General features: G+C 59.9%; 1 protein-coding gene across 2 annotated transcripts; it reads right to left on the reverse strand.

The window, feature by feature from the left end:
* Positions 1 to 341: 341 nt before the first annotated feature.
* FAAP20 (FA core complex associated protein 20) lies at positions 342 to 6,323 on the reverse strand. 2 transcript variants are annotated; one of them, XM_072731044.1, is made up of 4 exons: positions 6,179 to 6,322; positions 5,858 to 5,984; positions 5,485 to 5,747; positions 342 to 503 (listed from the first exon to the last, which is right to left on the reverse strand). In XM_072731044.1, exons 1-4 carry the CDS (start codon positions 6,238 to 6,240, stop codon positions 431 to 433), a joined length of 525 nt encoding a protein of 174 aa, XP_072587145.1. In that variant the 5' UTR covers positions 6,241 to 6,322; the 3' UTR covers positions 342 to 430. The 2 variants fall into 2 exon arrangements, with proteins under 2 accessions (XP_072587145.1, XP_072587144.1); XM_072731043.1 differs by lacking the exon at positions 342 to 503 and adding an exon at positions 2,160 to 2,382 and having other exon boundaries at positions 6,179 to 6,323.
* Between the last annotated feature and the right edge of the window lie 19,754 nt (positions 6,324 to 26,077).

A 26,077-nucleotide genomic window follows, 5' to 3' on the forward strand; every position in this document is an offset into this window, starting at 1 on the left:
CCATCCGTGAGGTACTAGGGCACTTCGCAGTGGCAGCGTCTACGGGGGGCGGGGGGGGGGGGGGCGCCCTGAACCATGTGGCCAGCAGGTTCACCGGGAGAATTGAAATGCGGAGCAAGCAGAGTCTGCAGAAGCAGGAAAGTGCACTCTGCCCACCTGTCCACTTGTCCGTAGATGTGGCCAGTCCTGCTCGAGACCGTCTCAGCTCACCTGCCCGGGCTTGGGTCTGTCTGCCAAGCAGCTGCCAGATTCTGACTGCAGCAGAGCACTCTGCTTAGCTAAGCCAAAAAGGAAAAGGATCCTGTGTTTTGGTCCCAACATAGACAGACATGTGACACCACTAGTCTACACAGACATTTTAATAAGCAGCTTTCAAAGCAGAGGACGTGGCTCTGGCAGGTGGGGCCAATCCTCTGCGCCGGCTGTCTGCTCACCACACCACGTCTTCCGTACTTTCTGCCAAGCACTGGGCAAGGTGGCTGTCGATGTCTAGCTGGGCCAGCCTGCAAGAGGGAGGGGATGGTCACTCATGTAAGGGGACACACCGACCACACACCACCTGCCACCACACCCACCACACACTTTCACACCCCTCCCTGTACTAACAACACCCAAGTCAGCCAGAGAAACCCGTGATCATCTCCATAGCTGGTCAGAAATGAGGGAAAGGTCCAGGAGGGCCACGCCAACTGGAAAAGGCCTCTGCAAATCCCGTGCCTCGGGGATATTTGTCTGGGCCACGTGCTCAGTGCAGCTGGATGTGCGGCATCAGGACACCTGTCAGACACACACCCTGGGCTCGCCGAGCCTCCTCCTGTGTCTCAATGAGCCTCCAGGGGATTCTGGAATCCACTCAGCTTAAGGACCTCACGGATCTGGGTGGACTGCTTGTCCTGGGGCCTGAAAGGCCACCCGCAGATGAAGGGGCTTGGCAGAGACTCAGGACAGCATTAGAGGGTCCCTGCCTGCCCGTGCCAGGGGCTCCTGCAGAGGGTTCTGTATCAACAAACACCCAGAAAAAAAAAAAAACACCCAGAGCATCACTTCCTCTTATGAAAGCTGCCCCACGTGGCACCCCCAAAACAAAAAGCACACGGCTGGGCCCCAGGAGCACGATCACTGTCCTCTACAAGAGGTGGGAAAACAGAAGCAGGTGAGGGTGGCTGTGTCGCTCGGATCTGTCTGCTCACTGTGGAGGACTAAGCCCCCTAGGGAGGGAGGGCAGCAAACTTCCTGCCAGCCTACAGCGTTGGGGGCTCCACAGCCTGCGGATGGCCTCTCAGCATCCCGTGGGCATGTGGGGAGGGGCCTGGATTTGTGTCATGGAGCAGACACCTTCTACTCCCGACCTCATCTGACCCCATCTGGGCAGGCGGGCCAGGCAGGACCACCCCCCCACCCACTGGAGCCAGGGACAGTCAGCTTCCAGCTGTGCCCCCAGACAGCAGCAGGCCTGCGGTGGGACACACCCTAGAGGGGGGGCTGGGCCCACCAGCTGCGAACAGTAGCACTCTCTGTGCCCCCTGCAGCCTGGAGTTATCCTGTCTGCCGACCTGCCCACAGCTCCTGCAGTTCTTCTTATGCCCAGTCACCCCGTGTCTCCCTCGGCTCAGCAGCACGTGTGATGACCCCCGAAGCCTCAGCACGGGTCATGGTGGCTGGGACCCAACCAGCACCTCCCAGACTGGAACACACCACATCCTGCTGGTACACCCTGGGTCTCTACTAGCAGCTGGCAGCGTGGACACTTCATCCATCGCCAGGAGTCCCGCCTGGCCCTCTGGACACGCCTCTACACCATGGCTTCTGCAGTAGTCTGCCCAGATGGCTTCTCTCTACTTGGGAGACCCCCCCAAGATGCGACCTTTCCTCCGCCCATACCTAGAGCCATCCTGGTCAGCTGGCCAAGTTCACTGGCCAGAGTGGAAAGGCCCTTCCCTGGAGCATCACAGCAAGATGCTGAGGGCCACAGCACCACATCGCCCTGTTGCTCTGGGAGCCTGTGCCCATTCTGGTGGCCATCAGCTGCCCTCTCAGACTTTGTGGGGCTGGTCAGTGTGCTCTCAAGTCCCTGGGGCCCCCGCATGCTCTTAGGCTGCCAGAAGATTCTAAGATCTGGACCAGGTCACCTTGTCTGGGGTTTCCAGGAGGTATCCCTCGGGTGGGGGGCACCCTTTGGGACCCTTGAGACCTCTTCCTCATTAAGAGAGCTTGGTCTTCGCCAGCCTCATCCTGCACACCAAGCTTTTGCAGCAGCTGCCCCAAGACAGGCCAACCTCACTGTCTCATTGAGGCCCAGTTTGTGGACGATGCGTGCAGCTGCAGAAGAGGAGACTCCATCCAAGACTCTCTACTGACTCCTGCATCCAAGGGGCCTCGGAGCTGGTAAAACACCAACAACCAAGGTTCTCATTGTATATGTGGGACACAACCCAACTTCTGGGTTCCACATCTTTGTGGCCAGTGGTCCGTGGTAACCCATCTCCCCAGGTGCCCTTGTGACTTGCAGGATCAGAGATCATACAGGACACCTGAGCACAGCAGTGCGCAGATCTTAGGGGCACAGAGTCTCACACCCCATCAGTCAAATTCACCATGCAATCATCCATCACGTTAAAGAATAAAACTGTTCTCTGAGTCACTTGAGCCGGCTATGGCTTTGAGAAGAATCATGAGCTCATCCCACAGCACTGTGCCCCCAAAGCACACCCTCCACAAGCATCACTCGGGTTAGAAGTCGCCCCCGAGGTCCAACACCACCTCCCCTGCTATCAGAAGAGCAGTGCGCGAGGCTTCAGTCTCTGGTTAAGAAATTTCCCAAGTGGGGCAACTCACTGGCTCAGTCAGTAAAGCACGTGACTCTTGACCTCGGGGGCTGTGAGTTCAAGCCCCATATTAAGTGTAGAGTTTGCTTAAAAATATTTTTTTTAAGTAAAACAGATTATACATAACAAAAACTTTCCCCAAGAATCCCTAAGAGCTGATACTGTTCTAGGGAGAGTCACAACTTGACAGCTTACTGTGCACCTGCTGAACTGGACCCCCCCTCCCACCCACCACAGCCCAAGCTGTCTCCTTGCCCCAGGGTCCTGAGCATCCCGGGAGAGTGTGAGCCTTTGTTTTCAGTGACCTGTGGTCTCTGCACTCACTGTTACCACCTGAGGGGTGTGTTCTGCCCCAGAGCTCTCCCCTTTGTAGTCAAGCGGAAGAATGTGCCACAAGCATTTCAGGCAAGCATTTCAGACGGCGCGCGCGGAGGCCTGGACCCCACTGTACTGACACCCACTTTGGAAAAAATGAGACGCTCTGCCAAGCCTTAATTTAACTGCTTAAAAAACTCAAAGCTGGAACTTTTTTCTCCCTAACATCTCTGTCATTAGGAGTCTTTTTTTAGACCGTGTAGAAATGCCAGCATTCCAAGAACAGAAAGCCCCTTCTGGAACAGGAGAAAAGGTGGGGCACCCAGACAGCATTACATATCTTAACAGCTTCTACCAAGAAAAGAATTTCTCTCTGGGGCTTCCAGCAATGTCCTCTGCCCCTGGGTTTCTCAGACGAAGGATGAATCAAGACCAACTGCTATTTTTAAAAAGTGTTTGCTGCATTAGCAGAATTGGCAAGCCAGTCAGTATTTGCAACTCACAAGTGTCCCAAAACTTGAGTACAGGCAAAAGGCAGTGCTGGGAGATGCTGGCTCTGGAAACATTTTGCAAATTCTCTGGTGCTTGTAGGAGAGCCAGGGCATCTTCGGTGGACCACCAGGCGACCCCCTCCAGGCCCTGCTTGTGGCTCCACCTGCTGGGGCTTCACCGGCAGCACAGCCCCTGACACTAGTGCCTGTCCGTCGGGGTCCAGAACACCCACCACCTTGCCCAAACCAGCCACTCTCCTCTCACCAGCCCTGGGCTGTGCAGGCACCTTAAGGAGATAAGCATGAGGGTACTGGGCTCACCACAATACCAGCTCTCAGAGGCTTGTTCTGATACAAAAATGCAGACTAGAGGAGCCCAAAGAGTTGACCACTAATAGAAACATCACATCTGGGATCCCTGGGTGGCACAGCGGTTTGGCGCCTGCCTTTGGCCCAGGGCGCGATCCTGAAGACCCGAGATCGAATCCCACGTCGGGCTCCCGGTGCATGGAGCCTGCTTCTACCTCTGCCTCTCTCTCTCTCTCTGTGTGACTATCATAAATAAATAAAAATTAAAAAAAAAAAAAAAGAAACATCACATCTCTGAATAAAAAGTAGCATCTAAAGATCTTGGTGTGCAGGCTGTTTACCTGAACCAGTGGCTTGATGGTGTTTGTTTTGCTGTCAGTTCCATCACCCTCACTGTCCAGGATGGTGTTTGCTTCTGGGGGACCAGGGATGTGCCTGTGACTTGCACACCATCTGCCAGCCACACGAAATCTGGAGCTGGTCCACTTACTGAAACCTACTGTTCTTTCACTTCATCTGACCAAGTTCCTTTTGACAGTCTTGACCCCTAAAACTGTAGCACCTGTGTCCTCAGCTGTGTGACACGTGGCCCACAAGCTGGGCAGTCAGAGCTCAACATCTTAGCAAACCTAGATTCCAGGCCCCTTACTCAAAAAAAGATATAAAGAGAGGTGCCAGGGGAGCTCCATCAGTTAAGCATCCAACTTTTGGTTCAGATCGTGATCTTGGGATCCCGAGATTGAGCCCTGCATCCTCAACAGGGAGACTGCTTGTCTCTCTCTCCCTCTGCCCCTCCACCACACCCCCCACACTCATGCATGCTCCTTCTCTCTCTTCCTCTCTAACATGAATAATCTTTAAAAAAAAATAAAAAAATACATTGAGCTTTTAAAGCAAAACAGCATCTCTCAGCACAAACAACCTTCATTTTTTTTTTTTTTTAAGATTTATTTATTCACGAGAGCACATACACAGAAAGAGAGAGAGAGATGCAGAAACACAGGCAGAGGGAGAAGCAGGCTCCTCACAGGGAGCCCGATGTGGGACTCAATCCCAGATCCTGAGATCAGGACCTGAGCCAAAGGCAGGCACCCAACCGCTGAGCCACCCAGGCGTCCCAACAACCTTCATTTTTAAAACCTATTCCTATGATTTAGGTACTGGTGGGACTGCTTGGTGACCCACAGCCTGGCCTGGCCCCAGAGGTGGCCTCAGCCAGGGTATGGCGGTCCCCACCAGGTTCCCTGTGTTAGGGTGGGCTGTCAGGTGTGGGGAGAGGTGCCCTGCTTTCCTGCTGCACAGTCTGTCCCAGGGAGACTGCGGCCTGTGGGCAGGGCTCCAAGGGATGAGTGAGCAGGGGACCCCCAGCGTCCCCAACCCGGACCAGCGGCCTCTAGCTACCTGGACTTCAGCAACTCAACATGCACTGACCTGAGGTGGCCAAACCGAGCTCGGGCACTTCCTGGCCCTCTAAACACGGCTGTGCGTGCCAAGCAGGGCTGAGGTCAGAGAGGGGGACAGAGGCCCCAGCCCGGCGCACTCACCTGGGGGCGAAGTCGACCTGGCACATGGGGCAGCTCCGCAGGCTGGGCGAGGCCTCCCACAGCTGCTCCGGGGCACCGGGCGTCCCTCGGGGCTCAGGCGAGGGGCATCGCTGCGGGGACCGGGCCGGAAGGGGCACTTGGTGGGAAGGGCCCAAGCCCCCCCCTCCTCTCGGGGCCGGCGGGAAGGGCGTCCAGGAAAAGGTCCGGGCTCCCACGGTGAACTCCTCGGGGGACGCGGTGCGCTTGGGACGGCGGCCGGGATCCTGCCAAACCGCGTCGTCCGTCGGGCCGCGTCCGCCGCGCCCTGGCGCCCCCCCGTCCAGGACCCCCATCCCGCTCGCACCCCGGCATTCCCCGGGGGCCCCGCACGCACCGGGCCGGGGAAGGCGGGCAGCGGCGGCAGCTCTCCGTCGGGGCTCAGATCAGCTATCCCCGCGCGCAGCAGGTCCGCCCACGGCCGCGCGCACTCGCCGACCCCCGGGACGGGCCCCCCGCGGCCGCTGAGGGTGCGGGGAGAACTCAGCAGGAGGCGCCCGGAGGGGGAGGGCGGGGAGGGCGCGGCTCCGAGGGGGCGGCCGGGCGCGGCGGCTCCGGGAAGCACGTGGGCGCGCGGCCACCGCGCCGGAGCGGCCGGGGGACGCGGGCCCCCTTCCTCCCCCCCCCCCCCACCCTAGCCCCCGGCCCCCGACCTCACCCGCCCCCGGGGGACGGCCTCCGCCGGCGCAAACTCGGCCGCGGCCTCCGCGCCGCCTCCATCCGCCCCCAGCCCAGCGTCCGCCGGAAGTGAGCGGCCCGCCGGAGACCCCGCCCCCGCCCAGGCCCCGCCTCCGGCCCTGACCCCATCCCCGCACGGACCCAGCTCCGACAGAGACCCGACCCCGCCCCGCCCAGGCCCCGCCCCTCGAGGGACCCCGCCCCGCCCAGGCCCCGCCCAGGCCCTGACCCCATCCCCGGCACAGACCCAGCTCCGACAGAGACCCCGCCCCGCCCAGGCCCCGCCCCTCGAGGGACCCCGCCCCGCCCAGGCCCCGCCTCCGGCCCTGACCCCATCCCCGGCACAGACCCAGCTCCGACAGAGACCCCGCCCCGCCCAGGCCCCGCCCCTCGAGGGACCCCGCCCCGCCCAGGCCCCGCCTCTCGAGGGACCCCGCCCCGCCCAGGCCCCGCCTCCGGCCCTGACCCCATCCCCGGCACAGACCCAGGTCCGACAGAGACCCCGCCCCGCCCAGGCCCCGCCCCTCGGGGGACCCCGCCCCCGACAAGGCCCCGCCCCTCGCCATCTGCCGGGGACCCAGACACCGTCGCAGACCGCCTCCTGCCTGAAGCGCGCTGTGGACCTGGTCCCGCACCCCTGCCCCCATCCCGACCCCACAGCCTGCTCTGCGGTCCTGAGGCGGCCCTCCCAAAAACCCGGGACACTGCCGGAGAGGAAGGTGTTCCGACCTCGACACTGGGAGACTGTCCCTTCTTCTGCCAGAGGAGCCCAGGGGAGCAGACTGCCCACTGAGGAAGACATGGAGGCCGGGATGGGGGGCCCATTTCACGCGGTCCCCCACCCGCAGGCTTGTGGCCTGCAGAGGCTTGGGAGGGGGGACTGGACCCGTGGTCAGGCCAGGGACCCCTTCCCCAGTTGCCCCCTGCCCAGTGGCCAGGCCTGCCCTGCACCCCACCTCCTGCCAGGGGACAGCTCTGAGCCTGTTTCCAGCTCTGCGGAAGAGGATACAGCCTGTCCTCCTTGGGGCGGTTGTGTTTTCCTCCTAAAGGGAGGAACTTGGTTTTCGGAGTTAAGAAAAAAAGAAGAGGCAACAAAGTGCAAGTAGCCAGCCAAGACCAGGGGTTGCTGAGCCAGGGGCAGGCGCGGGGGGATCCTCCCTCTTGGGGCTCTCCCCAAGACTCAGGGCCCAGAGCTCCTGCCCAGCGACCACTCAATCCACCACTTGGTGGCAGCAGATGCCCAGGCACTCTCGGTGGCTCCTGCTCCCATAGAGCCCCAAGCCCTGTGGGCCTCAGGAGCCCCTGGGTGACCCCCACCCTCACAGGGGCTGAAGTGTGCAGGGGGCTGGGTGGCAGGAACTCCCTTCAACAGACAAGCAGAAGTCACGGGGGGTGCTGGGACTCCTTGGCTCTCCCCAACCCCAGCAGCTTTGTCAGGGATTGTTCTAGATTCTGGAGACCTCCAAGGAAACAAGGCAGGGTCCTTGCCCTCAGAACCTGCCAACCAATAGGAAACAGACCCCACGTGCACAAACAAGCAGAGTCACCAAGCTCGGTGGTCCCGGGGGTCCCTGAAGGAGGCTGCAGCTAGACCTGCTCCCAGGTGAGGGAAGGCCAGACATGAGGGCTCCCAGGCATGGCTCCATGAAGGTGTCCAGCAGCCCCGGGACTACCACACACCTGGTGCTGGGGGTTCCCATGCACAGTCCCGTGGGTCCTGGCTGCAGCTTCTGCAGATCCAAAGCCCTTGCTGGGAGTACCACCACACTTCCACCAACTGGCCATGGGGAGCCTTGGAAGGAATGGTGCCAGGCCTCCCCAAGGTACAGGGGGGCACAGCCAGACCTCCCCGAGACACAGGGGGATACAGCCAAGCTTCCCCGAGGCACAAGGGGGCACAGTCAGGTCTCAGAGAGTCAGTATACACTCAGTTCTCTGGCCATGCTGGGACTTCTGTATGAGCAGCTGCTGCCCCTAGACGGGTCCTTGGAAACCGTACACTAGGGTCGGTTCGACATCCCAACCACTCCTGCCCCTTCCAGTCCCTTTCTCTACAGTCTCTACAGAGCTCACATGGCCCAGTCCCCTGACCAAGAAAGGCAGAGCAGGGCATTGGCAGGGATGGGTCTCAGACAGACCCTGGCTACGGCCCTGGCCTGAGGGCAGGTACCCCGAGTAAGGCTGGCTCAGGGAAACTGTCACGGCCTGGCTGAGCCTGGCTGCGACCCAAGGCACACGAGGTGGGCAACACCCACTCTCCTTGGCCTGAGCCAGCCCAGAGGGCCTAGTTTGCCCTTGGCTGCCGAGGGAGAAGTCCGGGACCTCTGGCTGGGGGCCAGGCCAGCACCGCCGGGCAGTACAGAGACCCTCGGAGCCCGGCCCTCCTGGGGGCGCAGAGCCAGAGCAACATGCACACGTGGTCCTCCTGGGGGCTTCTTCTCTCTGGTTTCATCCGGCTGCTGGGGATTAAGTCCCCCATTGCTGCTGGCACCTAACAGCCTGCAACACTTCCTCAGAGAACAGAGCAGGGGTGACCAGCCAGGCAGGCAGCAGGTGCTGGTGCCCCTCAGGAAGCCCTGCTCCCGTCCCCGCCACCCCTGCCCCTGCTGGCGCAAGTACCTTCCGGAGGCTGAGTGGAAGCTCAGAGCACCCAACAGACCCACCTTGGCGCAGCTGCCTGGGCGTCACTAGCAAGACGCAGTGGTGGTGCTAGGACTGGAGGTTGAACAGTTGAACTTGATTGAAAGGCTCTCGTTTTTAAGCCACCTGTTGCTGGTGACAGTGACTGGGGCTGCCCTGGAAAATAATCTCTGATTAGGACTGATGCTGGCACTGCAGAAAGGGATTTTCTATGAGCCAAAATTCATGTTTACAAAGACTATTTCAGTGATTTCTAAGAGGCGCCCCTAGGGAGAAGTGGCAAGGGCTCAAGGGGCCGGTGTGTGGGAGCCCTGGCCTGCAGCCTGCTCCCTGCTCTCCCCGGCTTCCTCCACAGGGCAATGAGGACACTGCGGCTGATGAACCAGAGCCCCTCCCTCCAAGGTGCCTGTCCCAGCATTGGACACATGTGGCCAGCCAGGCAGGGGCCTCTCCATCCCCAGCCCTTCCACTACCAAGGAGCAAATGTCTCAGCTCCTGCTGTTCTCAGAGCCAAGATGGCCACGGGTTCCTCCCTCCCACTGGGAGAGCAAGACTTGCGTCTGCCCAGTGCTGCTGCCCCCAGAAGCCCCACGGGGCTCCTTACCAGGCAGGGCTTGAGCCAGGGGCTGCCTGCTGCTAGCCAGATCCCTTCCTGGAACCAGCCTGAGCGCTCCAAGCCCTGCTTAGCATCTCTGCACCGTCCTTGGATTTGGGGGGACTGGTCCTGCTGTCAGGCTATTGTGCAGATGAGGTCAAGATGGCATGGATGGGCAGAACAGGGATGGAAGCTGGCAGGAATGACCCAGAAAGCCCTAGAAAGCAGAGTGTTCTTCCAACTTCTGGGTGACGCTGGTAGCAGGCAGCGCATGTGCTCACAGCAAGGGCTGCTACCTCGCTTCCCGTGTGGCAGGACAGCATGGTGCCACTCAGGGTGCCTTGGCAGTGCCCACTCCCCAGGTGAGGATGGCCTTGAATGCGGGGCTGCCTCCCCCCCCAGAGCCTGACCTTCTGACGGAGCCAGGCTGGAGGCTATGTTAGGCCGTACCTGCCAGCCGGTGTGTGCCAGGCAGGCAGGCCTGCTTGTAGACAGGCAGCGGCGTTCGTGGGTGTGCAGAGCACCAGGCAGACAGGCCAGATTGGAACAGTTGCCTGGGAAACATGGTAGGACCCATCGGGCAGGAGAGTGGGTGTATGGGGCCCACTCACCACTTGGGGCCAAGGGCTTCTGCAGCCTCCTCAAGGCACCTCCTCCCCACAGGGGCCAGGCATCCATGGCCGAGGCCCACTGCGCTTGGAGGGCTCAGGCCACGGGCTAGCACAGCGTCCAACCCCTCACCCCAGAGCCCTGTCTCCAAGCCTCCATCCCAGCTACTGCCTCTCTCTTGGACGCCCCCCCGCCGCGGTCCTTTAGAAATTTGCCACTACCACGGGGTCCCCCATGCCCTGCTGCCCGGCCACACTGGCCCTTCCTCTGTGCTGAGCTCCGCCAGTCAGGCTTCTGCCCTCACCAGTTCGCTTGTGAATGAACTTGGGCTTTGCTCCAGTGTCCCCTGAGCAGAGAGGCCTTCACCACCCATCGTCAGCAGCTTCTCTGCCTGGTGGGTGCTTCTGGATTTTTCCGCGCCACAAGTGGGAGCTGCAGGCTGGGGTGCTATCTGCCCAGGAGGATGAGCCTACACCTGCCCCCGAGTGTCCCCAGGACCTCACGGGGTGCCAGCCCAGCCTGAGGGCGAGCCAGGGGTGGGGTAGGGGGACATGTCAGGCACCCCTCCTGCGGGGAGGGCAAGTCAAGCAGAGACCAAGCTTTGGGGGTACTGGGAATTAAAGGATACGGTAGCAAACACCGTGTCTGCTGGGAGCCTATGAACGTGAGCCCATTTGGAAGGCAGGTGTTTGCAGATGGAATCCAGGTAAGATGAGGCAGTCCTGGGTTCAGTGGGCTTGATACAGCCTGACTGGTGCCGTCTGAGGAGAGGGAGCTTGCACATAGGGGGCAGGGCTAGAGCCGTGCAGGGCAGCCTGGAGCCCAGAGGGCTGGAAGGGGCCACACAGATCCTCCTGGGGCCTTCAGAGACAGGTGGCCCTGCCCACACCTTGGGTTTGGCCTTCTGGCCCCCAGAGCCATGAGTGAACGGTTTCCTGCAGTTTCAAGTGGCCAATTCCTGGTCATTTGTGCAGCAGCCCCAGGACACTCTCCAAGCTGCCAGCACCAAGTATGACCAGCCAGGGCATCTGGGCACCCTGAAGCCTCCTATCACTCTCTGGGCCCCACCAAACACCCCAAGAGGCGGAGGAAGTCGGTGCTGAAAGTGTGGCCCAGAGCGGAGCCAGCTCTCAGCTTCAACCCCATGGGTCTCCTAGAAGGGCAGAGGATGGCACCCCTGGGCCAGAGTCTCTCTGGGGAAGGCCCAGCCTCTCTGCTTCCCCAGGAACAATTCTGCCCATCGAGCCTTGCTTAGGCCCCTCTGGTGGCTGGGGCCTCGCCTTCCTGAGATGCCAGCAGGTTCCTGTGCCTTCCAGGCCCCAGACAAGACCTCAGCCACCACCAGCCCCAGCTCTGTCACTCCCGTGTCTGTGTGAGACAGCTCTAACCCATGAAGCCCTCATCTCCTCCTCTGGGGTGGCCCATGGTGCAGGGGGTTGTCTGCCGGAGGAGCTTCTGGGCCTCAGTGGTCCATCCTCCCCTCCGTCTCCTTCTCCACCCCACTTCCCCCCTCTCCTCTCCCTCACCACCTCCTTTCTCCCCTCTGTCTCCTTCCTCCCCTTCTCTTCCTTCCCACTGTGTTCCTTTCCCTCCTTCTCCCCATCCTCCCTTCCCCCTAACCCTCCTCCTCTGCACCCCTTCTCTGTTTGAGGGCACAGGGCCTGAGCTCTGAGTGGAGACACAGAGGCAGGGGTGGGGGTCAGTGGATGACCTCCCTGGCAATAACAGGTAGAGGGGCAGGGGTGGGGGGGCTAGGCAGAGAGAGCCACTTGTCCCCTATGCCACCCCCAGGGGCCATGGACCCAGGGTCATTTCCCTGCCTTGGAGTCTTACTGGAGCTCTTTGGCCAACCAGAGAGCCAGGCTGCAACCAGGGGTCACAGGGTCATCAGCTTGCATCACAGTGAGGGATGCGGTTCCCAGGAGAGAGACTGTGTCCACCTTTCTACTTGCCAGGTTCAGGGCAGGAAGCTGGTAAGGACACAGCTGGCTTTCATCTGGCCCGGGGAGCATCCTGACCTGAGACTAGTGGTCTCACTGTCCAGGAGGTGGGAGCAGTGGGAAAGCCCAGGCCACCTATCCAGGCCTGTTCTGCCTCTGCTGCCTAGACCTTCCAGGGCCCGGACCATCCCCCAGGCCATAGGGCAGGAGGGTCCCCTTGAAGCCTGCAGGATGTTTGGCTAGTGGAGCCCTGACACACTGGCCTGGGGAATCACTTGTCTGAACCAGCCACACACCTGCCAGCAGCCCAAGCAAGGGGTGGACACCGGGGCAGGCAGCTGCCCCAAGCCCTCTTGGGCCACAGAGATGGGCAGGCCCTCCCTCCTGCTGCCTCAGTCTAGGATGCCTGACTAGGATTTTTCCGCGCCACAAGTGGGAGCTGCAGGCTGGGGTGCTATCTGCCTTCCCAGGAGGATGAGCCCTGGGGGGGGGGTTCTGGCCAGAGCAGCAGCCCCCCAGCCTCTGAGGTACCTCCAGGCCGGGCCAACCACTCAGAAGTAGGAGGATGGGGTGGTTGCCAGTCGGAAAACCTGGGGGCGGGGGGGGAATCTGGAACACATTCTTGGGAACACAGGATAGCACAGTTGGCACCCCCACTCTGCTCCGTGGAGTCCTGTCCCCCCCTAGGGGCAGAGCTAGAGGGACAGAGGAACCAGCTGAGTGACCACAGAGCGCAGCCAGCACTGCTCCTACCACACTGCCTATCACTTCCCACAGGGAATGCAGGGGATTTTGTGTGGTCTACCCTCTCCCAAGTCACAGGTCAGGCAGGTCTCTGTGACTGCTTGCCCCCCGCCGCCACCCCGAGCAGCCCCGGCCCACGTGGGTCACCCTTGCTGGGCCCAGCCCGCCCCAGTCATTCCCTGTGGGAGTGGAGGGTGGGCAGTTGGTCTCTGAGTAGCCCCTGGCCTTCCAGCTGCAGGGCTGGAGGCCCCCAGGCCCCACCCGGGGTGAAGGGAGGGACGGGTCCCTACTCTCTCAGAGAGGCAGCAGGTTGCAGAGTACAAGGCTGTGTCAGGGGTGGTGGGGCAGGGGAGGGGGGAGCTGCTGGGCCTCTTCCCTCTGAGCTTCTTTCCCTCACCCTGCCCTGGTGAACAGCCCCACTCCAGGCCCACAGGCCTGGGGCCACAGGCCACGGTCTCACACCCAGGGAACCAGCCCTGCAATGGAGGTGCTATTGTTCTGCCCCATTTACAGACAGCCCTTCTATGGCCCAGAGCACCCGTCCCTTTGTCCTTGAACCCCCCACCCCCACCCCTGCTGCCTGGGCTCTGGGTCTCCCTGACTCTGTGGCAGCCACTGGCCTTACATAGGAAGGGTTGAGGTCACAGCGTGAAGTGCAGGGTGCGTTGAGTCTCCAGGGGACCCAGCCCAAGGCCAGGCAGACCATGGGGCCTACCCCTCCTGTTTGGGGGCTCCTGAACTCTGGAGAGCCCCCAGCCACCCCCACCCTTAGGGAGAACACAGTCCTGCCCCTGCTCTGGCCCCACACCAGCTGCCCCTGGTCTGCAGCAGTCAGCCTCCTGAGGCCCACATCCCGCCTCCCCAGCGGCCCGTGGTCCCCTGCCTTGCAGCAGATGGTCCTTGTACTTGGGATCAGGGTGCATCCCTCCTGCCTTTGTAGTGAGCCTGTCCTGGCTCCAGCGGCAGTCTGCAACAGAAGACGACACTGGAAGGAGCTGAGGTGGTACAGGCTCCCCCAGATCTCTTTCTTGGGGGCCTGTCGCCTGCTGGGATGTGCACAGTATGATCAGCTCCCCGCTAGGAGCAGCTTCTTTTCCCTAGGGAACGAGAGCATCTGACTCCGGGGGGTGGGCAGTACAAGGAATAAGCCACCAAGCCAAGTGGTCCAGGTGGCCAGGTCAGACACAGGATGGTCAGGGCAGACACAGGGTGTCCAGGGTGGACACAGGGTGGATGCTGCTGAGGTCCTAGCCACTGGGCTTTAGGCCATGGGGCTGCCCACGGGCACAAAGAGAAGCCTCGATGCCTGTCACTGCCCAGCCACCTTCACTGAGGCCACAGCCCCAGGCTCCTCGGCCACCCAGTGGGCCCATGAGTGACAGCTGGGGTGGGTCCCAGCTGCACTTGTCCCCACTGCCCAGCTCTTTTGGGAATAGGGGGCCACAGACCTGTACACAACTGTCCACTGATGCCCCTGGAATAGAGTCTGTGCAACCGACCTGGGCTGCACCACTGCTGCTGGCCTCTGCTGCTGTCACCTGCAGGCAGTGTCCTCTCTCTCCTGGTCGGTTGTCCTGAGCTGCCTTCCCACGCATCCCTTCTCAGACCTGCCCTTGCCATCCCGGCCTTTGTTGCCCTGTTGGCCTCTCCTCCCAGGTTGTCTCAGGAAAAGGTGAAAGAAGGCCAGTGCAATTAATTGTAATAATGTGTCATTTTAACCAACATACCTAAAACATTGCGTTTCCATGAGGAAGCCACATATAAGGCACCTCCTGTTGGGTTCACACTAGATGTCTGGAATTTAGCGTGTGCTCCATGTGCGGAGTGTGGCTCCCATCGGCTGCATGGCAGATGCTCAAGGGCCATGCCTGGTGGGGGTGGCCGTGGACTGGGGGGCAGGGGCAGGGGGAGCCTGAGGAGGCTCTTGCCACATGTCCATTGGAGCCCAGACTCCCCCTAGGGCATTCCTGCCACATGGAGGCTGCAAGTTCCAACAAGGGTCTCCTGACTGTCTTCCAAATACCATATTGTGTGGGGCCGCACTGCAAAGGCAGTAGGAGCCTCGGTTGCTTGCCACCCAACCTGGGCCTTCCACCCCCCGCCCCCCCCCCCCCCCGATGGTGGCCCTGGGCCCTGGAAACAGCCTCTGACGAGAAAGGCAGGGGAGTTCTGCTGGCCTCTGTTCGTCCAGACCTCTTCAGCCTGGCCTGAGAGCTGGTACCACTGGCAGGGCTGCAGAGCCCCACCACCCCAGTGTGGGTTGCTATCTCAGAGCACCGCAGACCGGGGTGGTGGGGGTGGGTGCTTGTGCCCCACGGAAATGTCTTCCTCATGGTTCCAGAGTCTGAAAGTCTGAGACCAGAGTGCTGGTGGGGTTGGGTTCTGGTGAGGACCCTCTCCCGGGCAACAGCAGACCGGCTCCTGGGTGTGTACTCAGGTGGAAGAAGGGGCGAGGGAACTCTCTGGGGTCCCTTCTATATAGGTGCTAATCCCAGCACAGGGCTCCCTCCTTGTAACCTCCTCACCTCCCAAAGTCCCCACTTACCTGGTTGGGGGCTAGGCTTCGACATATATATTTTAGGGGGTGCACACATGCAGACCACATAGCACCTGCATGGCTCCCAGGTACTCGGCCGATCACCACTCAGGTGGGAGCAGGCGCCCCCAGATCCAGGCTTTGATGTGCAATCACACACACATTGCGGAAGGAATATCCTTATTCTGTCCGGGCCCTCTGCCAAACTCACAAGACAGGTCATGAATTCAGAATTCTCAAGGAGAAAGTTCAAAGCGAAAGTGTTTATCTTTAGTGAAAGGACAGTGGCCGGGGTGGGGAAGGGGCTTCCTCCGAGCAGATTCCATTAGCTGGTGTGACTCAGTGAGGGCAAGCCCCGCGCTCCACCTGGTGCTGGGGGGCCCACCCAGCAGGGGTTCAGGTCCCCCAGGGGTCAAGCCAACCAGGAGACACTCCAAGGTTGGACAGGGGTGCATTTTTCCCTGGGAAAATGCATGTTTGTGGAAAACACATGGTCTTCAATTTGCTGAATCGGCGAGGGGTGGGGATGGCAGCGTGCCTGGTGTGACGGAAGTGGGCCTGGAGCTCGGGGCAGGGTTCTGGGGGGAAACCCGGGCAGACCCCATGTGGCCCAGACACCCAGTGTGGCCTCTCCCCTGGGTCATCGGGAGTAGAGCCCTCCCCAGCACCCCTTAGCCTTCTCAGGTGTGGCTGGTGGACGGCTGGAGCTGGGTGCAGGCAGGACAGGTGCTCGGTGCCCCAAGTGCCCAGATCACTGCCACCGTGGGTCCTCTCACACCCGGCTGAGCTCCATCCTGCTCCCTTGTGTGCACGCCTCAGCCCCGTGGGGGCTGTTCTGCCTGCAGCCTGTGTTCCTGGTTGTGTGCGTGTTCATATGTTTGCATGGATATGTGTTCACGTGTATCTGTGTTCATGTATGTGTTGTGTGTTTGCCTACGTCAGTGTAAGCATGCGTTGTTTGTGTCTGCATGTATGATGTGGGCGTATATATCTGTGCTCTCTTCCCCAGAGCTGGATCCCAAGGCTCCACCTGGCCAGGCTGTTTCCCACGGGGGAAACTGAGGCTGGACGGGCTCACAGTGCCCTGGGGAGGGCACTGTGCAGGGGCCCCGGCTCACAGGGGAGGCCCCTGGGGGGAGTGCAGCCTCTGCAGCCCTGCCTCCCTGGTGAGAGCCAGCCCCCCAGACCTGCCTCCAGCCGCCCTTCCCACCGCCAACTGTACCCTCTCTCCCTCTACCCCTCCTGGAAGCAGATTGCAATCCGAACTTGTTGTTAACTTCTCCCCTGCAGCCCTTCCAAGTTAAACATTACTCACGGAGATGAGAGCCGCTGGGCAGCATTTGGTCTGTGGAAGGCGCTGGGCAGAGGCCAATGCCAGGCCTGTGGCCACGGGCCCCTCCCTGTAGTGTCTGTGAGGCCAGGGGGCAGCCTGCACCCCATACCCAGGTCCCTCCAGCCTCATGCCCAGCTTGTAAGGTCAGGGGCAGGGCGGCGGGCAGGGGGTCCCTGGACAGGGACCCTAGAGGGGCTTGGGCCAGGTGAGGGCCTTGCTCTTGGCTGTTACCCCAGTCCAGTGCCAGGCTGGGGGCAGGACTGGGAACAGAACGTTCAGAAGAGCAGTGTCAGCTATGCCGAATCGACTCTCCCTACCTAGGCCTCAGTGTTTACAGCAGCAAAGTGGGGGCAAGGGGTGCTGTATGCTGAACTCCCCTCCCATTCACCCTACCCAGCAGCTGTTCTACCCCAGCCTGTCAACGATGGGCTCAGAGCAGTACCCTCAAGCCCCCGTCCCCTGGGGGAGCGAGGCTGGGGGTGAACAGCAGGCTCACTGTCATCTGCCCACCCTCCCCCACCCCATCCCTCCTCCTCAGTACCCTGCCCTGCCCCTCCCACATGGACCCCAAACCAAGTTCCTGCCTCAGGGCCTTTGCACCTGCTGTTCTCTGCCCAGAATGTTCACCTCTTAACCCATTTTAGGACTGTGCTAAGGTGGACCTTGTAATGAGTCTCCCCTTGACTCAGCCTCCCACCCACCTCACTCTGGCCTATTCTTTGTAAAAAGACATGTCTCATCTCGTATAGAACATACAAAAATTTCATTTTTTATTGTCTCCCATGAAACTGTATGCACCTGAGAGCAAGAAGTTTCTCCTGGGGCAGCCCAGGTGGCTCAGCAGTTTAGCATCGCCTTTAGCCCAGGGCCTGATCCTGGAGACCCGGGATCGAGTCCCACGTCGGGCTCCCTGCATGGAGCCTGCTTCTCCCTCTGCCTGTGTCTCTGTCTCTGTCTGGGTGTGTGTGTCTCCCATGAATAAATAAATAAAGTCTTAAAAAAAATAAAAAAGAACTTTCTCCTGCTTCTCTTCCAATAAATATAGGTCCTCGGTAAACTTGGTGGAAGAAGGGATGCCTAGGTGGCTCAGCAGTTGAGCATCTGCCTTTGGCTCAGGTCAGGTCATTATCCCGGGATCCGGGATGGAGTCCTACATCGGGCTCCCTGTGAGGAGCCTGCTTCTTCCTCTGCCTATGTCTCTGCCTCTTTCTCTCAGTCTGTGTCTCTCATGAATAAATAAATAAATCTTAAAAAAAAAAAACTTGGTGGAAGAAGTCAATCCCACATTCACACCTGGTGTGTGGCCTCCTCATGGGCACCACTACCTCTCACGCCGGAGCCCCCTGACCTACACCTGGATCTCAGCCTGTGCAGGACATGGCAGGCTGACCAGAGCTCAGACCAGGGGCTTCCCGGGGGATCTGGCAAGGGCCCAAATGGTCGGGTCAGGAGGAAAGGGCAGGGGCCGAGGCAGCCCTAGGAGCCTGCGCTGTTACATAAAAGCTGAGAGGAAGGATAGAGAGGCAGAGCCACCCAAAGCGTGGGCATGGCTGCCTGTGGGTGCTGGGGGTGCCCTCACCCCGCCCATTCCAGGGCCATGAGCTGTTCATCCTCAAACTTCACGTGGAGCCTGGACTCCCTCCCACCCTGTCCTGCAGCTGCCCAGACCTAGCGTCCCCTTCCAGTCTTCTGTCTGGATAGAGCCCGTGGAAATAGCTGTTTAATGGGATGAGCCTTGTCCCCCTCCCGCAGGGGCCACCCCCTTCAGGAGGCCCAGCTGTCTCCCAGGGCTCCCAGCACCTGCAGGGCCTTCCCCCAACCCTATCCCTGGACACCACTGTGCCCCGGACACCACCCGGGGCCAGCAGGGCTCCTGAGGGTGGGGCTGCTCCAAAGTCTTGCCCGGGGCCGCAGCTTCTCTGCACACCTCCCATGAATGCGTCTGTGCGGGGCTCCGGAGACAGGGCCGCCCACCTGCCTGCCTCGTGCCCAGGCCTGCGAGTGTGCCTGCCCACGTCAGACAGAGGCGAGTTGGGGCTTCGTACCTCAAATGGAGCAGGAGGACAGGAATGTGAGCCTCGAAACCACCTTCTTTCAAGGCCGTTTCTGGGAGCAGAGACGGCAGCTAACAACATAGCGTCTAAGCATCTTCTTTGTCCTATTGGATACTGCAGGATGGAGTGTGGCCCTGATTCCCCGGCTGGCCTGGGCCACGGCCTATGCCCCCCCCCATGTCCCCTCTGGCTTGCCTGCTCCACACCCTCCTTGAATGCCGAGTTCAGTGTCTGCTCTCAGAGAAGGGGGGGCTGCGGGGGTAGGGCTGGGGTTTATTTCATTGTCGCTCCTCGGGGTGATGGGGAGGAGCAAACTCCACTTGCTCCCAGGAGGCACCGCGGTGGGCCTGAGCAAGCCCATGGCCTGCTGGCCCCCATCGGGGTGCGACGCTCCCCCCAGCTGCATTTCCTACACTGCAAGCCACCAAGGATACTTCTCAGCCACTTTGGGGCAAGTGAGTCCACAGCACAAAGGGAGCAAGCCCCCAGGGTGAGGTGTTCCTTGGGGGTGGGAGAGTAGGTCAGGTCACTGGTAGCCCACACTCCCACCCCATCCCCATCAAACGCAGATGGCCACCCAGTCCCAGGTGTCCTCGTACTTGGTCGGGACTGAGTTCAGACCTCAGGCTGGGTAGAGAGTGGTCCAGACAGATCCAGCCTGTGGACTGACCATAGGGGACCTGGGTCCCGCACCAGGCCACTGCCATGCAGTTCAGCTGCCTGCTCAGGACCAAGATGCTGAGCTTGTGGTCCAGGACAGGCCTGGACAAGGCCACCACTGAGCAGGAGGGGGCCAGATGCCCATGGGCACAGCAGCAGGGGCTGGGCAGCCCCTCCAGGCCCTCCAGCCACCTCCGAGGCCCTCTGCCATGGTCACCGGTTTCTGATGAGGGAGCCACAGGGGCTTCCCAGGCCAGACAGGCGGCTGCCCCGGCAGCCAGCAAGGCCTGGCGCCGGCCTGCCCCTGCCTCCCCAGCCGCTAGGCCTGCGGCAGCTCCCACAGGGCAGCCAGCATGGCAGGGATCCCGGAGCTGGAGGGAGGGCCGGCCCCTGGGCCTGTGCCCTCTGCCACGGGGCTCCAGCACAGCCGCTCTGAGGGGAGGGAGAAGGCCTCGGCCGCTGCAGGCACAGCTGCCTGGGCCAGCAGGGGACAGGAGCCGCCCCAGCGCCTGCAGCCCCTAGATGGGGGGGACAGGGGACAAGAGCAGCCCCTGGGTGAGGGGGTGGAGGACAGGAGTGGCCCCTGGGTGGGGAGGGACTGGAGCAGTCCCTGGGTTGAGGGGGAGACAGGAGCGGCCCCTGGTGGGGGGCGCTCAGCCTGGGACACCCGGGAGGCAGGAGGCGTGAAATGGGGTCCAGCGCGGCAGGGCCTGGGGGCCTGGGCGGCAGGAAGGGGAAAGGTGACGTCATTGCCGCCTGGAATCTGCTGTTTGGAGGCGTCGCCATGGAGACCGGAAGGCTGGGGCGGGTAAAAATAGCAAACCCAAGAGGGTGTGCGTTCCAAGAACTCGAGTCTCTGAAAAGAAAGAAGCCGTGGTCTTGTTTCTCGCGGGGACAGAGGCCCCCGGGCGGGGGCCGGGGAGGGGCCGCGGCGTTTCCGGCTCCTGGTGTCCCCGCAGCCCCTGGAGCTTTGTCCCCAAGCAGGGCGCGGTGAGCCCTGGCCCGACAGAGCCGTCTGGAAGTCCCAAGCACCCGGGCACCTTGGGCGGGGGCAGGGGACCATTAGCTTGGGACTCGCTCGGCTGGGTTTCCTCCCGCCTTTGCCTTCAAGGCAAGAGGAAACTGAGGGCCTCCCACCCCGTCCAGGCCCACGGCCGCCCCCACCCAGGGGCAGGGAGGCCCCCAGCCCCTAGCCACCAGTTCTCCTCCCAAGCCGGGCAGTGCCCTGCCCTGCCCCTCACCGCCCCTGCTATGCCCCGCACCCCCTGCCTGGGTGTCCCTTCAGCCGTGTCCTCTGCGGGTCACCCTCAGTCCCGGTCCCAGAAATGAAGCAGGGGGTCCAAGGTCCCTGGGCCCCTGTCCTCCAACGGTGGAAGACAGAGAGTCAGGAGGAGCCCCTGCAGCCGTGATGGGCTCCCCAGGCTGGTGCCCATGTCCAGGAAAACTGACTGTACCCATGGGGGCTCCTGTCCTTCAGGTGGCCCTCACTGGGGGCAGAGGCTGGGCGCTCTGTTCTGACCAAAGTGAAATGTAGCTGCTGTTCCTCCCAAGAGCACAAGTCCTGGTTGAATTGTCTTTGGGCTTGGGGCCCATGGATGACCCAGGTGTCCTTAGGGGAGCCAAGAGTGCAGAGTGATGGGTGCCTGTGGGGGTGACTCCCAATCCCGGGAGAGAGGAGAGAGAGCCTGTGCTCTACCTGGGGCGATGACCTTAAGGGCAGCAAGCACTCTTGCCCTGGGGAAATCCCTTCCTTTATTCCTGCGGCTGGGGTGGGGCTGAGGCAGTACCCACTGCCCTACAGGATGCTTCTCCTACTGCCCAAGGACCCACAGTCCCTGGTCTTCAGAAGATATCTGGTTCTTAGAGGGGTGGGGGCTGGGGCCTGGGCTGAGCAACTCCTCTCCCTGCATCAGGCGATTAGGCCCTGGGAACATGAGGGTCTCACCTCTTAGGCCCAGATCCCCTTGGCTGCTGGTGGCTGGTGGTTGGAGTAGGAGGGGGAAATAAGCCCCGTGCAGGGGGAGCTCATTCCCCCAAGAAATAGCTCACATGCCTTATGTAATGAGTGAGCTCACTCACAGGCCTGCCAGGAATGACGGCAGGAGGCAGGAGGGCGGGAGGGGGCCTGCTCGGGGAACCAAGTGTGTCTCTGATTTACAATTTACAATTTTCAGGGAGAGGAGCCTGCAGCCTTGCCTCCTGGAGAGAGGGGCCTGGGCTCTGGGCCCAGGGTGGGAGATGACAGGCCTGGGTCCTCCTGGTGCGGGAGAGGGCCCGGGAGGGGCCTGGTGCTGTGGCCAGGCCCTAGGATGCAGTCCTGGCTACCTCCACCAGCCAGGTGCTGAGAGAACCTCCATAAATCATCCAACGTTTTCTAGGGAGCACCTCGGGGAGCCTCGGAGGAATGGGCACTCTGCCCCTCACCCTCCTGCGCTACCTTCTCCTCATGGGACTCTCAGGATGTCTTCCCCTCTGTCCTTTCCCTGTCCCCTGCCTGATCTGTCACCGTTGGGGTGTGCGATGCCCCTCCCAACCCCAGGAGGCTTAAACCCTAGACCCAGCCCTGTCACTCTGTCTCCTGGAGAAGCTGCCTTGGGTCCAGAGGGGTGGGGGCCATAAGACAGCTGCCATAGGGACATGGCGGTTCTCATGGCTTGGGGGTCATGAGGGCAGTGCCTCTCAGCCAAGACAGCCATCTCCCCAAGCACCTGGGGATACCTGGTCACACCAGTGGTTAGGCTTGGGGCCATGTGCCTCATCTCATTGGACCTCTGTCAGTGGGTCAGTTGATTCACCACTCACTGCTAGAGTGACAGAGCCTCTGACAGGGAAGGATGGGTGACAAGCAGAGTGCAGATAGCACAGGGGAGAGGAGGTTGGCCTCAGAGCCCAGCCAGGTTGGAGCATAGGGGGGCTGAGGACAGAGCTGGGGCCAGGAAGTATGGCCAGAAGGACAGAAAGGGGGCAGCTGGAAGGGCTGTGGGCCTGAGAGGAAAGATGAGGCTGCCCGGGGGCTGTGGGGAGGGGCAGATGGGAGGGCAGCACTGGTGGGTGTGAGGCCAGGAGGTGGGACTCCCTCCACATGAAGGTAAGGCGGACCCGTGCCTTACCCAGCGGCTGGGAAGTAAAGTGGACGTCTGGAGCTTTACTTTGCTCGCAGGAGCTCCTTGCTGCCCCTCCCCAAGTGTGGGATCACTGGGGTCTGGCCCTTGAGTGCCCCCTGGCCCCAGCCTGCTCACCACAGCCTACCTGTCCAAACCTCACAGCAGGAGCCCACCCCCTTCCTTTTTTTTTTTTTTTAATTTATTTATTTATGATAGTCAGAGAGAGAGAGAGAGAGAGAGAGGCAGAGATACAGGCAGAGGGAGAAGCAGGCTCCATGCACCGGGAGCCCGATATGGGATTCGATCCCGGGTCTCCAGGATCGCGCCCTGGGCCAAAGGCAGGCGCCAAACCGCTGCGCCACCCAGGGATCCCCCACCCCTTCCCACATGGCACCCTGGGCGGCTCCTGGGTGGCCCTGACACTTGTCCTGCTCTGCTTTGACTCAGGGATGATAGCGTCTCCCCCCTCACCACCTCAAGGGAGCGACACTCATAGCGTGCTCACAGCCACTAGCACCCAGATCCCACTTCTGACCTCATGGCTTTCCTGTTGTAACTGGCTGCGTGAAGCTCCAGCCCCTGGAGGACCATCTTTGGACGGTGCTGATGAAAAACTTCATGTAGGCAAAACTTGGCCTTCTTGCCCCCATCAGGTCCCCCACACCCACCTGGTGGCACTCAGGTCTGTAAGACAAAGAGATAGTGGGGTGGAGGACACGGGGGAGAGGGTCCTTGAGGAACACTGGGGAGTCCTGGCCCTGGGCTGGCTGGCCCTGGCTTCCCCTCTGCTCTGCAGCTCTGTGCCCCACCTGTCATGGTTTACAGGGAGGACTGAGGCTCTGACTGTGGGGCCCCCACCGGCCCAGGGCTGCAGGGCACAGGCATGAGGCGGCCACCCTGTGATCAGTGGGGTTTGGCCAGAGCCCTGGGCAGGCCATGTCCAGCAAGGTGCACATTCCAGAGCGGCACAGAATGCTTCGGGGGACAGGGTTCTGTGGGCAGAGGTGGGGCCGCAGGGCAGACTGCCCACACAGGCTCTCTATGCAACCCCCCAGTCTGAGTTGTGTCTAGAGTGCCCCACCAACTGAGGACACATCCCCAGATCCAGGCCAGCAGGCCCCTGTGCTCTGAGTCCTGGCAGGGGGTGGGAAGGTGTCTGTCCTCCCACCCCCTGCCATTCCTGCGCTATCTACTCTCCTGCTGCTAGCTGAGCTGTTTCTCTCAGGGGAAGGGGTTCCAGAACCAGCCTTGCCTCTCCAACCTGGGCCCTGGGACCCAGGCCAGGCCCCCTCCTCCTGGGTGTGAGCCTAGAGGTGGGACCTAAAAACCACCTGGCTCCCAGACAGGACTGCCCAATGCCCTGCCCAGGCTCCCAGAGCTGGGAAGCAACAATGTTGCCCCATCCAGCTCTATCCAATTGCTGAGGCCAAGCCTGCCATAGCAGGGGGCTGCCAAGCTGGCAGTGCCATGGAGTCATGGGATGGTTGGTTGGTGTCGGAAAGGGTACCCCACTTTTCCCTCCTCCCACTTCCAGGAAGGCAAGGGTAGCTCCTGGGCAGGGGACAGGTGCATGGGGGTGTTGTGCACAAAGGGAGACAAGCAAGATTTAGGGGTATAGGGTGAAGCAGTCAGCCCTTGGAGCAGGATGCTGGGCTCACCTTCTCATTCCCAGTGGCAACCAGAGTAGGACTCCCATGTCCCACGGTTAAGTGCTCTGTTCAGTTTCCCAGGTGTTACCATGGTTGACCCCCACAAGGCCGGTCTTAACTGCATGCTGGATGTTGGGACCCATGTGTGGCATTGCACAGACCCTGACCCCCAACCATCCCAGGGAAGGCAGATACACACCCTCAGCCATGTGGGATGAATGGGCCATGAGGCTGGTCCCACAGAAGGTCCTACAGATGATTGCGGGGGGGGGGGGGGGGGTCCTTTCTTGCCAGAATGGTCCAGAAGACACAACAGGGAAGGTCAACAAAGCCAAAAGTGGCTTCTTTGGAAAACTAGAAAGTGCAGGTCAGGACACAGAAGAAAATTAAAATATCCGTAATTCCCTCACTTGGCAAAAACCACAATCTTGTTTTCTGATGTAGGAACTGAAGGCTATAAAAGTTTAAGTGCCATGTCAGCTGCATCCAGGAATTTTGATTGACACTGTTTTCATTATCATTTTGCTTTGAAATATTTTGTAATTCACATTTTAATTCCTTCTTTAATCAATGACTTATTCAAAGTATGTTCTTTAATGTTCCAAACTGTGGCATTTTGTGGTGGCAATGTCAGTTCATTTTTCATTGTGATTTATTTTTAGTTTAGAGTTCTGGTTTGTTTGTTTTAATTCTTACCAAAGAAAGACAGATACATAGATAAAAATAACAGAAAGAACCCAAAAGGTTAGGACACTTCCAACAAGTCTGTAGTGGTCCCCGAGCCACTCTCCAGATTCTGGGTTCAGTGGCCTGGCATCAGCCTCTCCCAATTCTTTCAGTTGTTTTTTGTCTGATTTTTCTCCACATTTAAAAATCATGTGCTCTTGCTTTTCTTAAATCAGTTTTAGACATTATGAGATGTCATTGGGGGAGCTCACCAGCACCCTCTGCTTCGAATCTATTTTCTTTTCTTTCAACTTCCCAAGTGAACTCTTTCATAATTTTCAGTTATTGTTGGTTGTACTATCATAATTATGTAAATGCTGTTCACTGCTGATCCAAGTAGTGAACTCTGTTTAGATTTTTTTCTTTGTTTTTCTTGGAGTTAATATTTGCCTTTATGTTTTCACCTGCCAACTTTTCTCTGTACCTATAGCTAATCCCTTCCACATCTTCTGACAGGAACTCCATACAGTTTTTGAGCTTGTTGAACACATCCTATATTCCATTGGTTCTGTGTTTCCCTGGCACACTCTGTCCTGTCCTGACCTGAGCTGGTTGCTTTCTGAGCTCTGCCTCTAGGCTGGTGAGCACGGTCTCAAAGTCCTCTTAGTAGAGTGGACAGCCCCTCTTCAATTTGTGTTGTCATAACTGGTTCCAACTCCCATTTCAGAAAGGGCTGAAACCCTCCACCCTCTCCCACACTGGCCTAAACTCTCAGCCCACAGTGGGTGTAAGCTCCAAGCCTCATGTAGGCTGCTTGGTCTCCACTCTGCTCACCACTGTGATTCATATTCTATTGTTTCCAGCTCTACAGAGCTTCCTTCCCTGTACGTTTTCACAGAATATTTAGAGAACATGCCTATATTCTCTGACATAGGTTTGTGTTGCACTGGGAAGGGGTCCAGCTCCTCTGCCCTCTTGATTGAAGTTGTAGCATATGCTCTTGGTGTCCCTCTAGTGTCCCCTCAGGCCTCACCCCACAGGGGCAATGGTAAGACTTTCAACTGCTTCAGGCTAGACCATGCTGTGCTGGGCAGCTGAAGCTAAGCAGGGCTGAGAAGAGAATTTATGCTTCCTACCCATAACATTCTTATAACTACATTTTGTATTTTCTAACAATCTCTCAAGCTTACAGAAAAGTTGTAAGAATAGTACAGGACATCCCCCACCCTGCTCTGCAACCCTGAATCATTTGCAATTGCTGACCTGGTGTTCTATCACACACCCAAACAAGGATGTTCTCTGACAGAACCACAGTACCTTGTCCAGAGTGGGGTTACTGTCATCTAGTC

This window comes from Vulpes vulpes, chromosome 12 (genome assembly GCF_048418805.1).
Source record: "Vulpes vulpes isolate BD-2025 chromosome 12, VulVul3, whole genome shotgun sequence".
In the NCBI taxonomy this organism is placed as follows: Eukaryota; Metazoa; Chordata; class Mammalia; order Carnivora; family Canidae; genus Vulpes; species Vulpes vulpes.

Coding starts and splice junctions, on each gene's coding strand:
- FAAP20 (XM_072731043.1), bottom strand. CDS start 6,240: ATGGAGGCGGCGCGGAGGCCGCGGCCGAGTTTGCGCCGGCGGAGGCCG. Junction 5,748..5,857: donor TGCCCGCCTTCCCCGGCCCG/GTGCGTGCGGGG, acceptor GCGGTTTGGCAG/GATCCCGGCCGCCGTCCCAA. Junction 2,383..5,484: donor CAGGTCGACTTCGCCCCCAG/GTGAGTGCGCCG, acceptor GTGTTTTACCAG/CTCCGAGGCCCCTTGGATGC.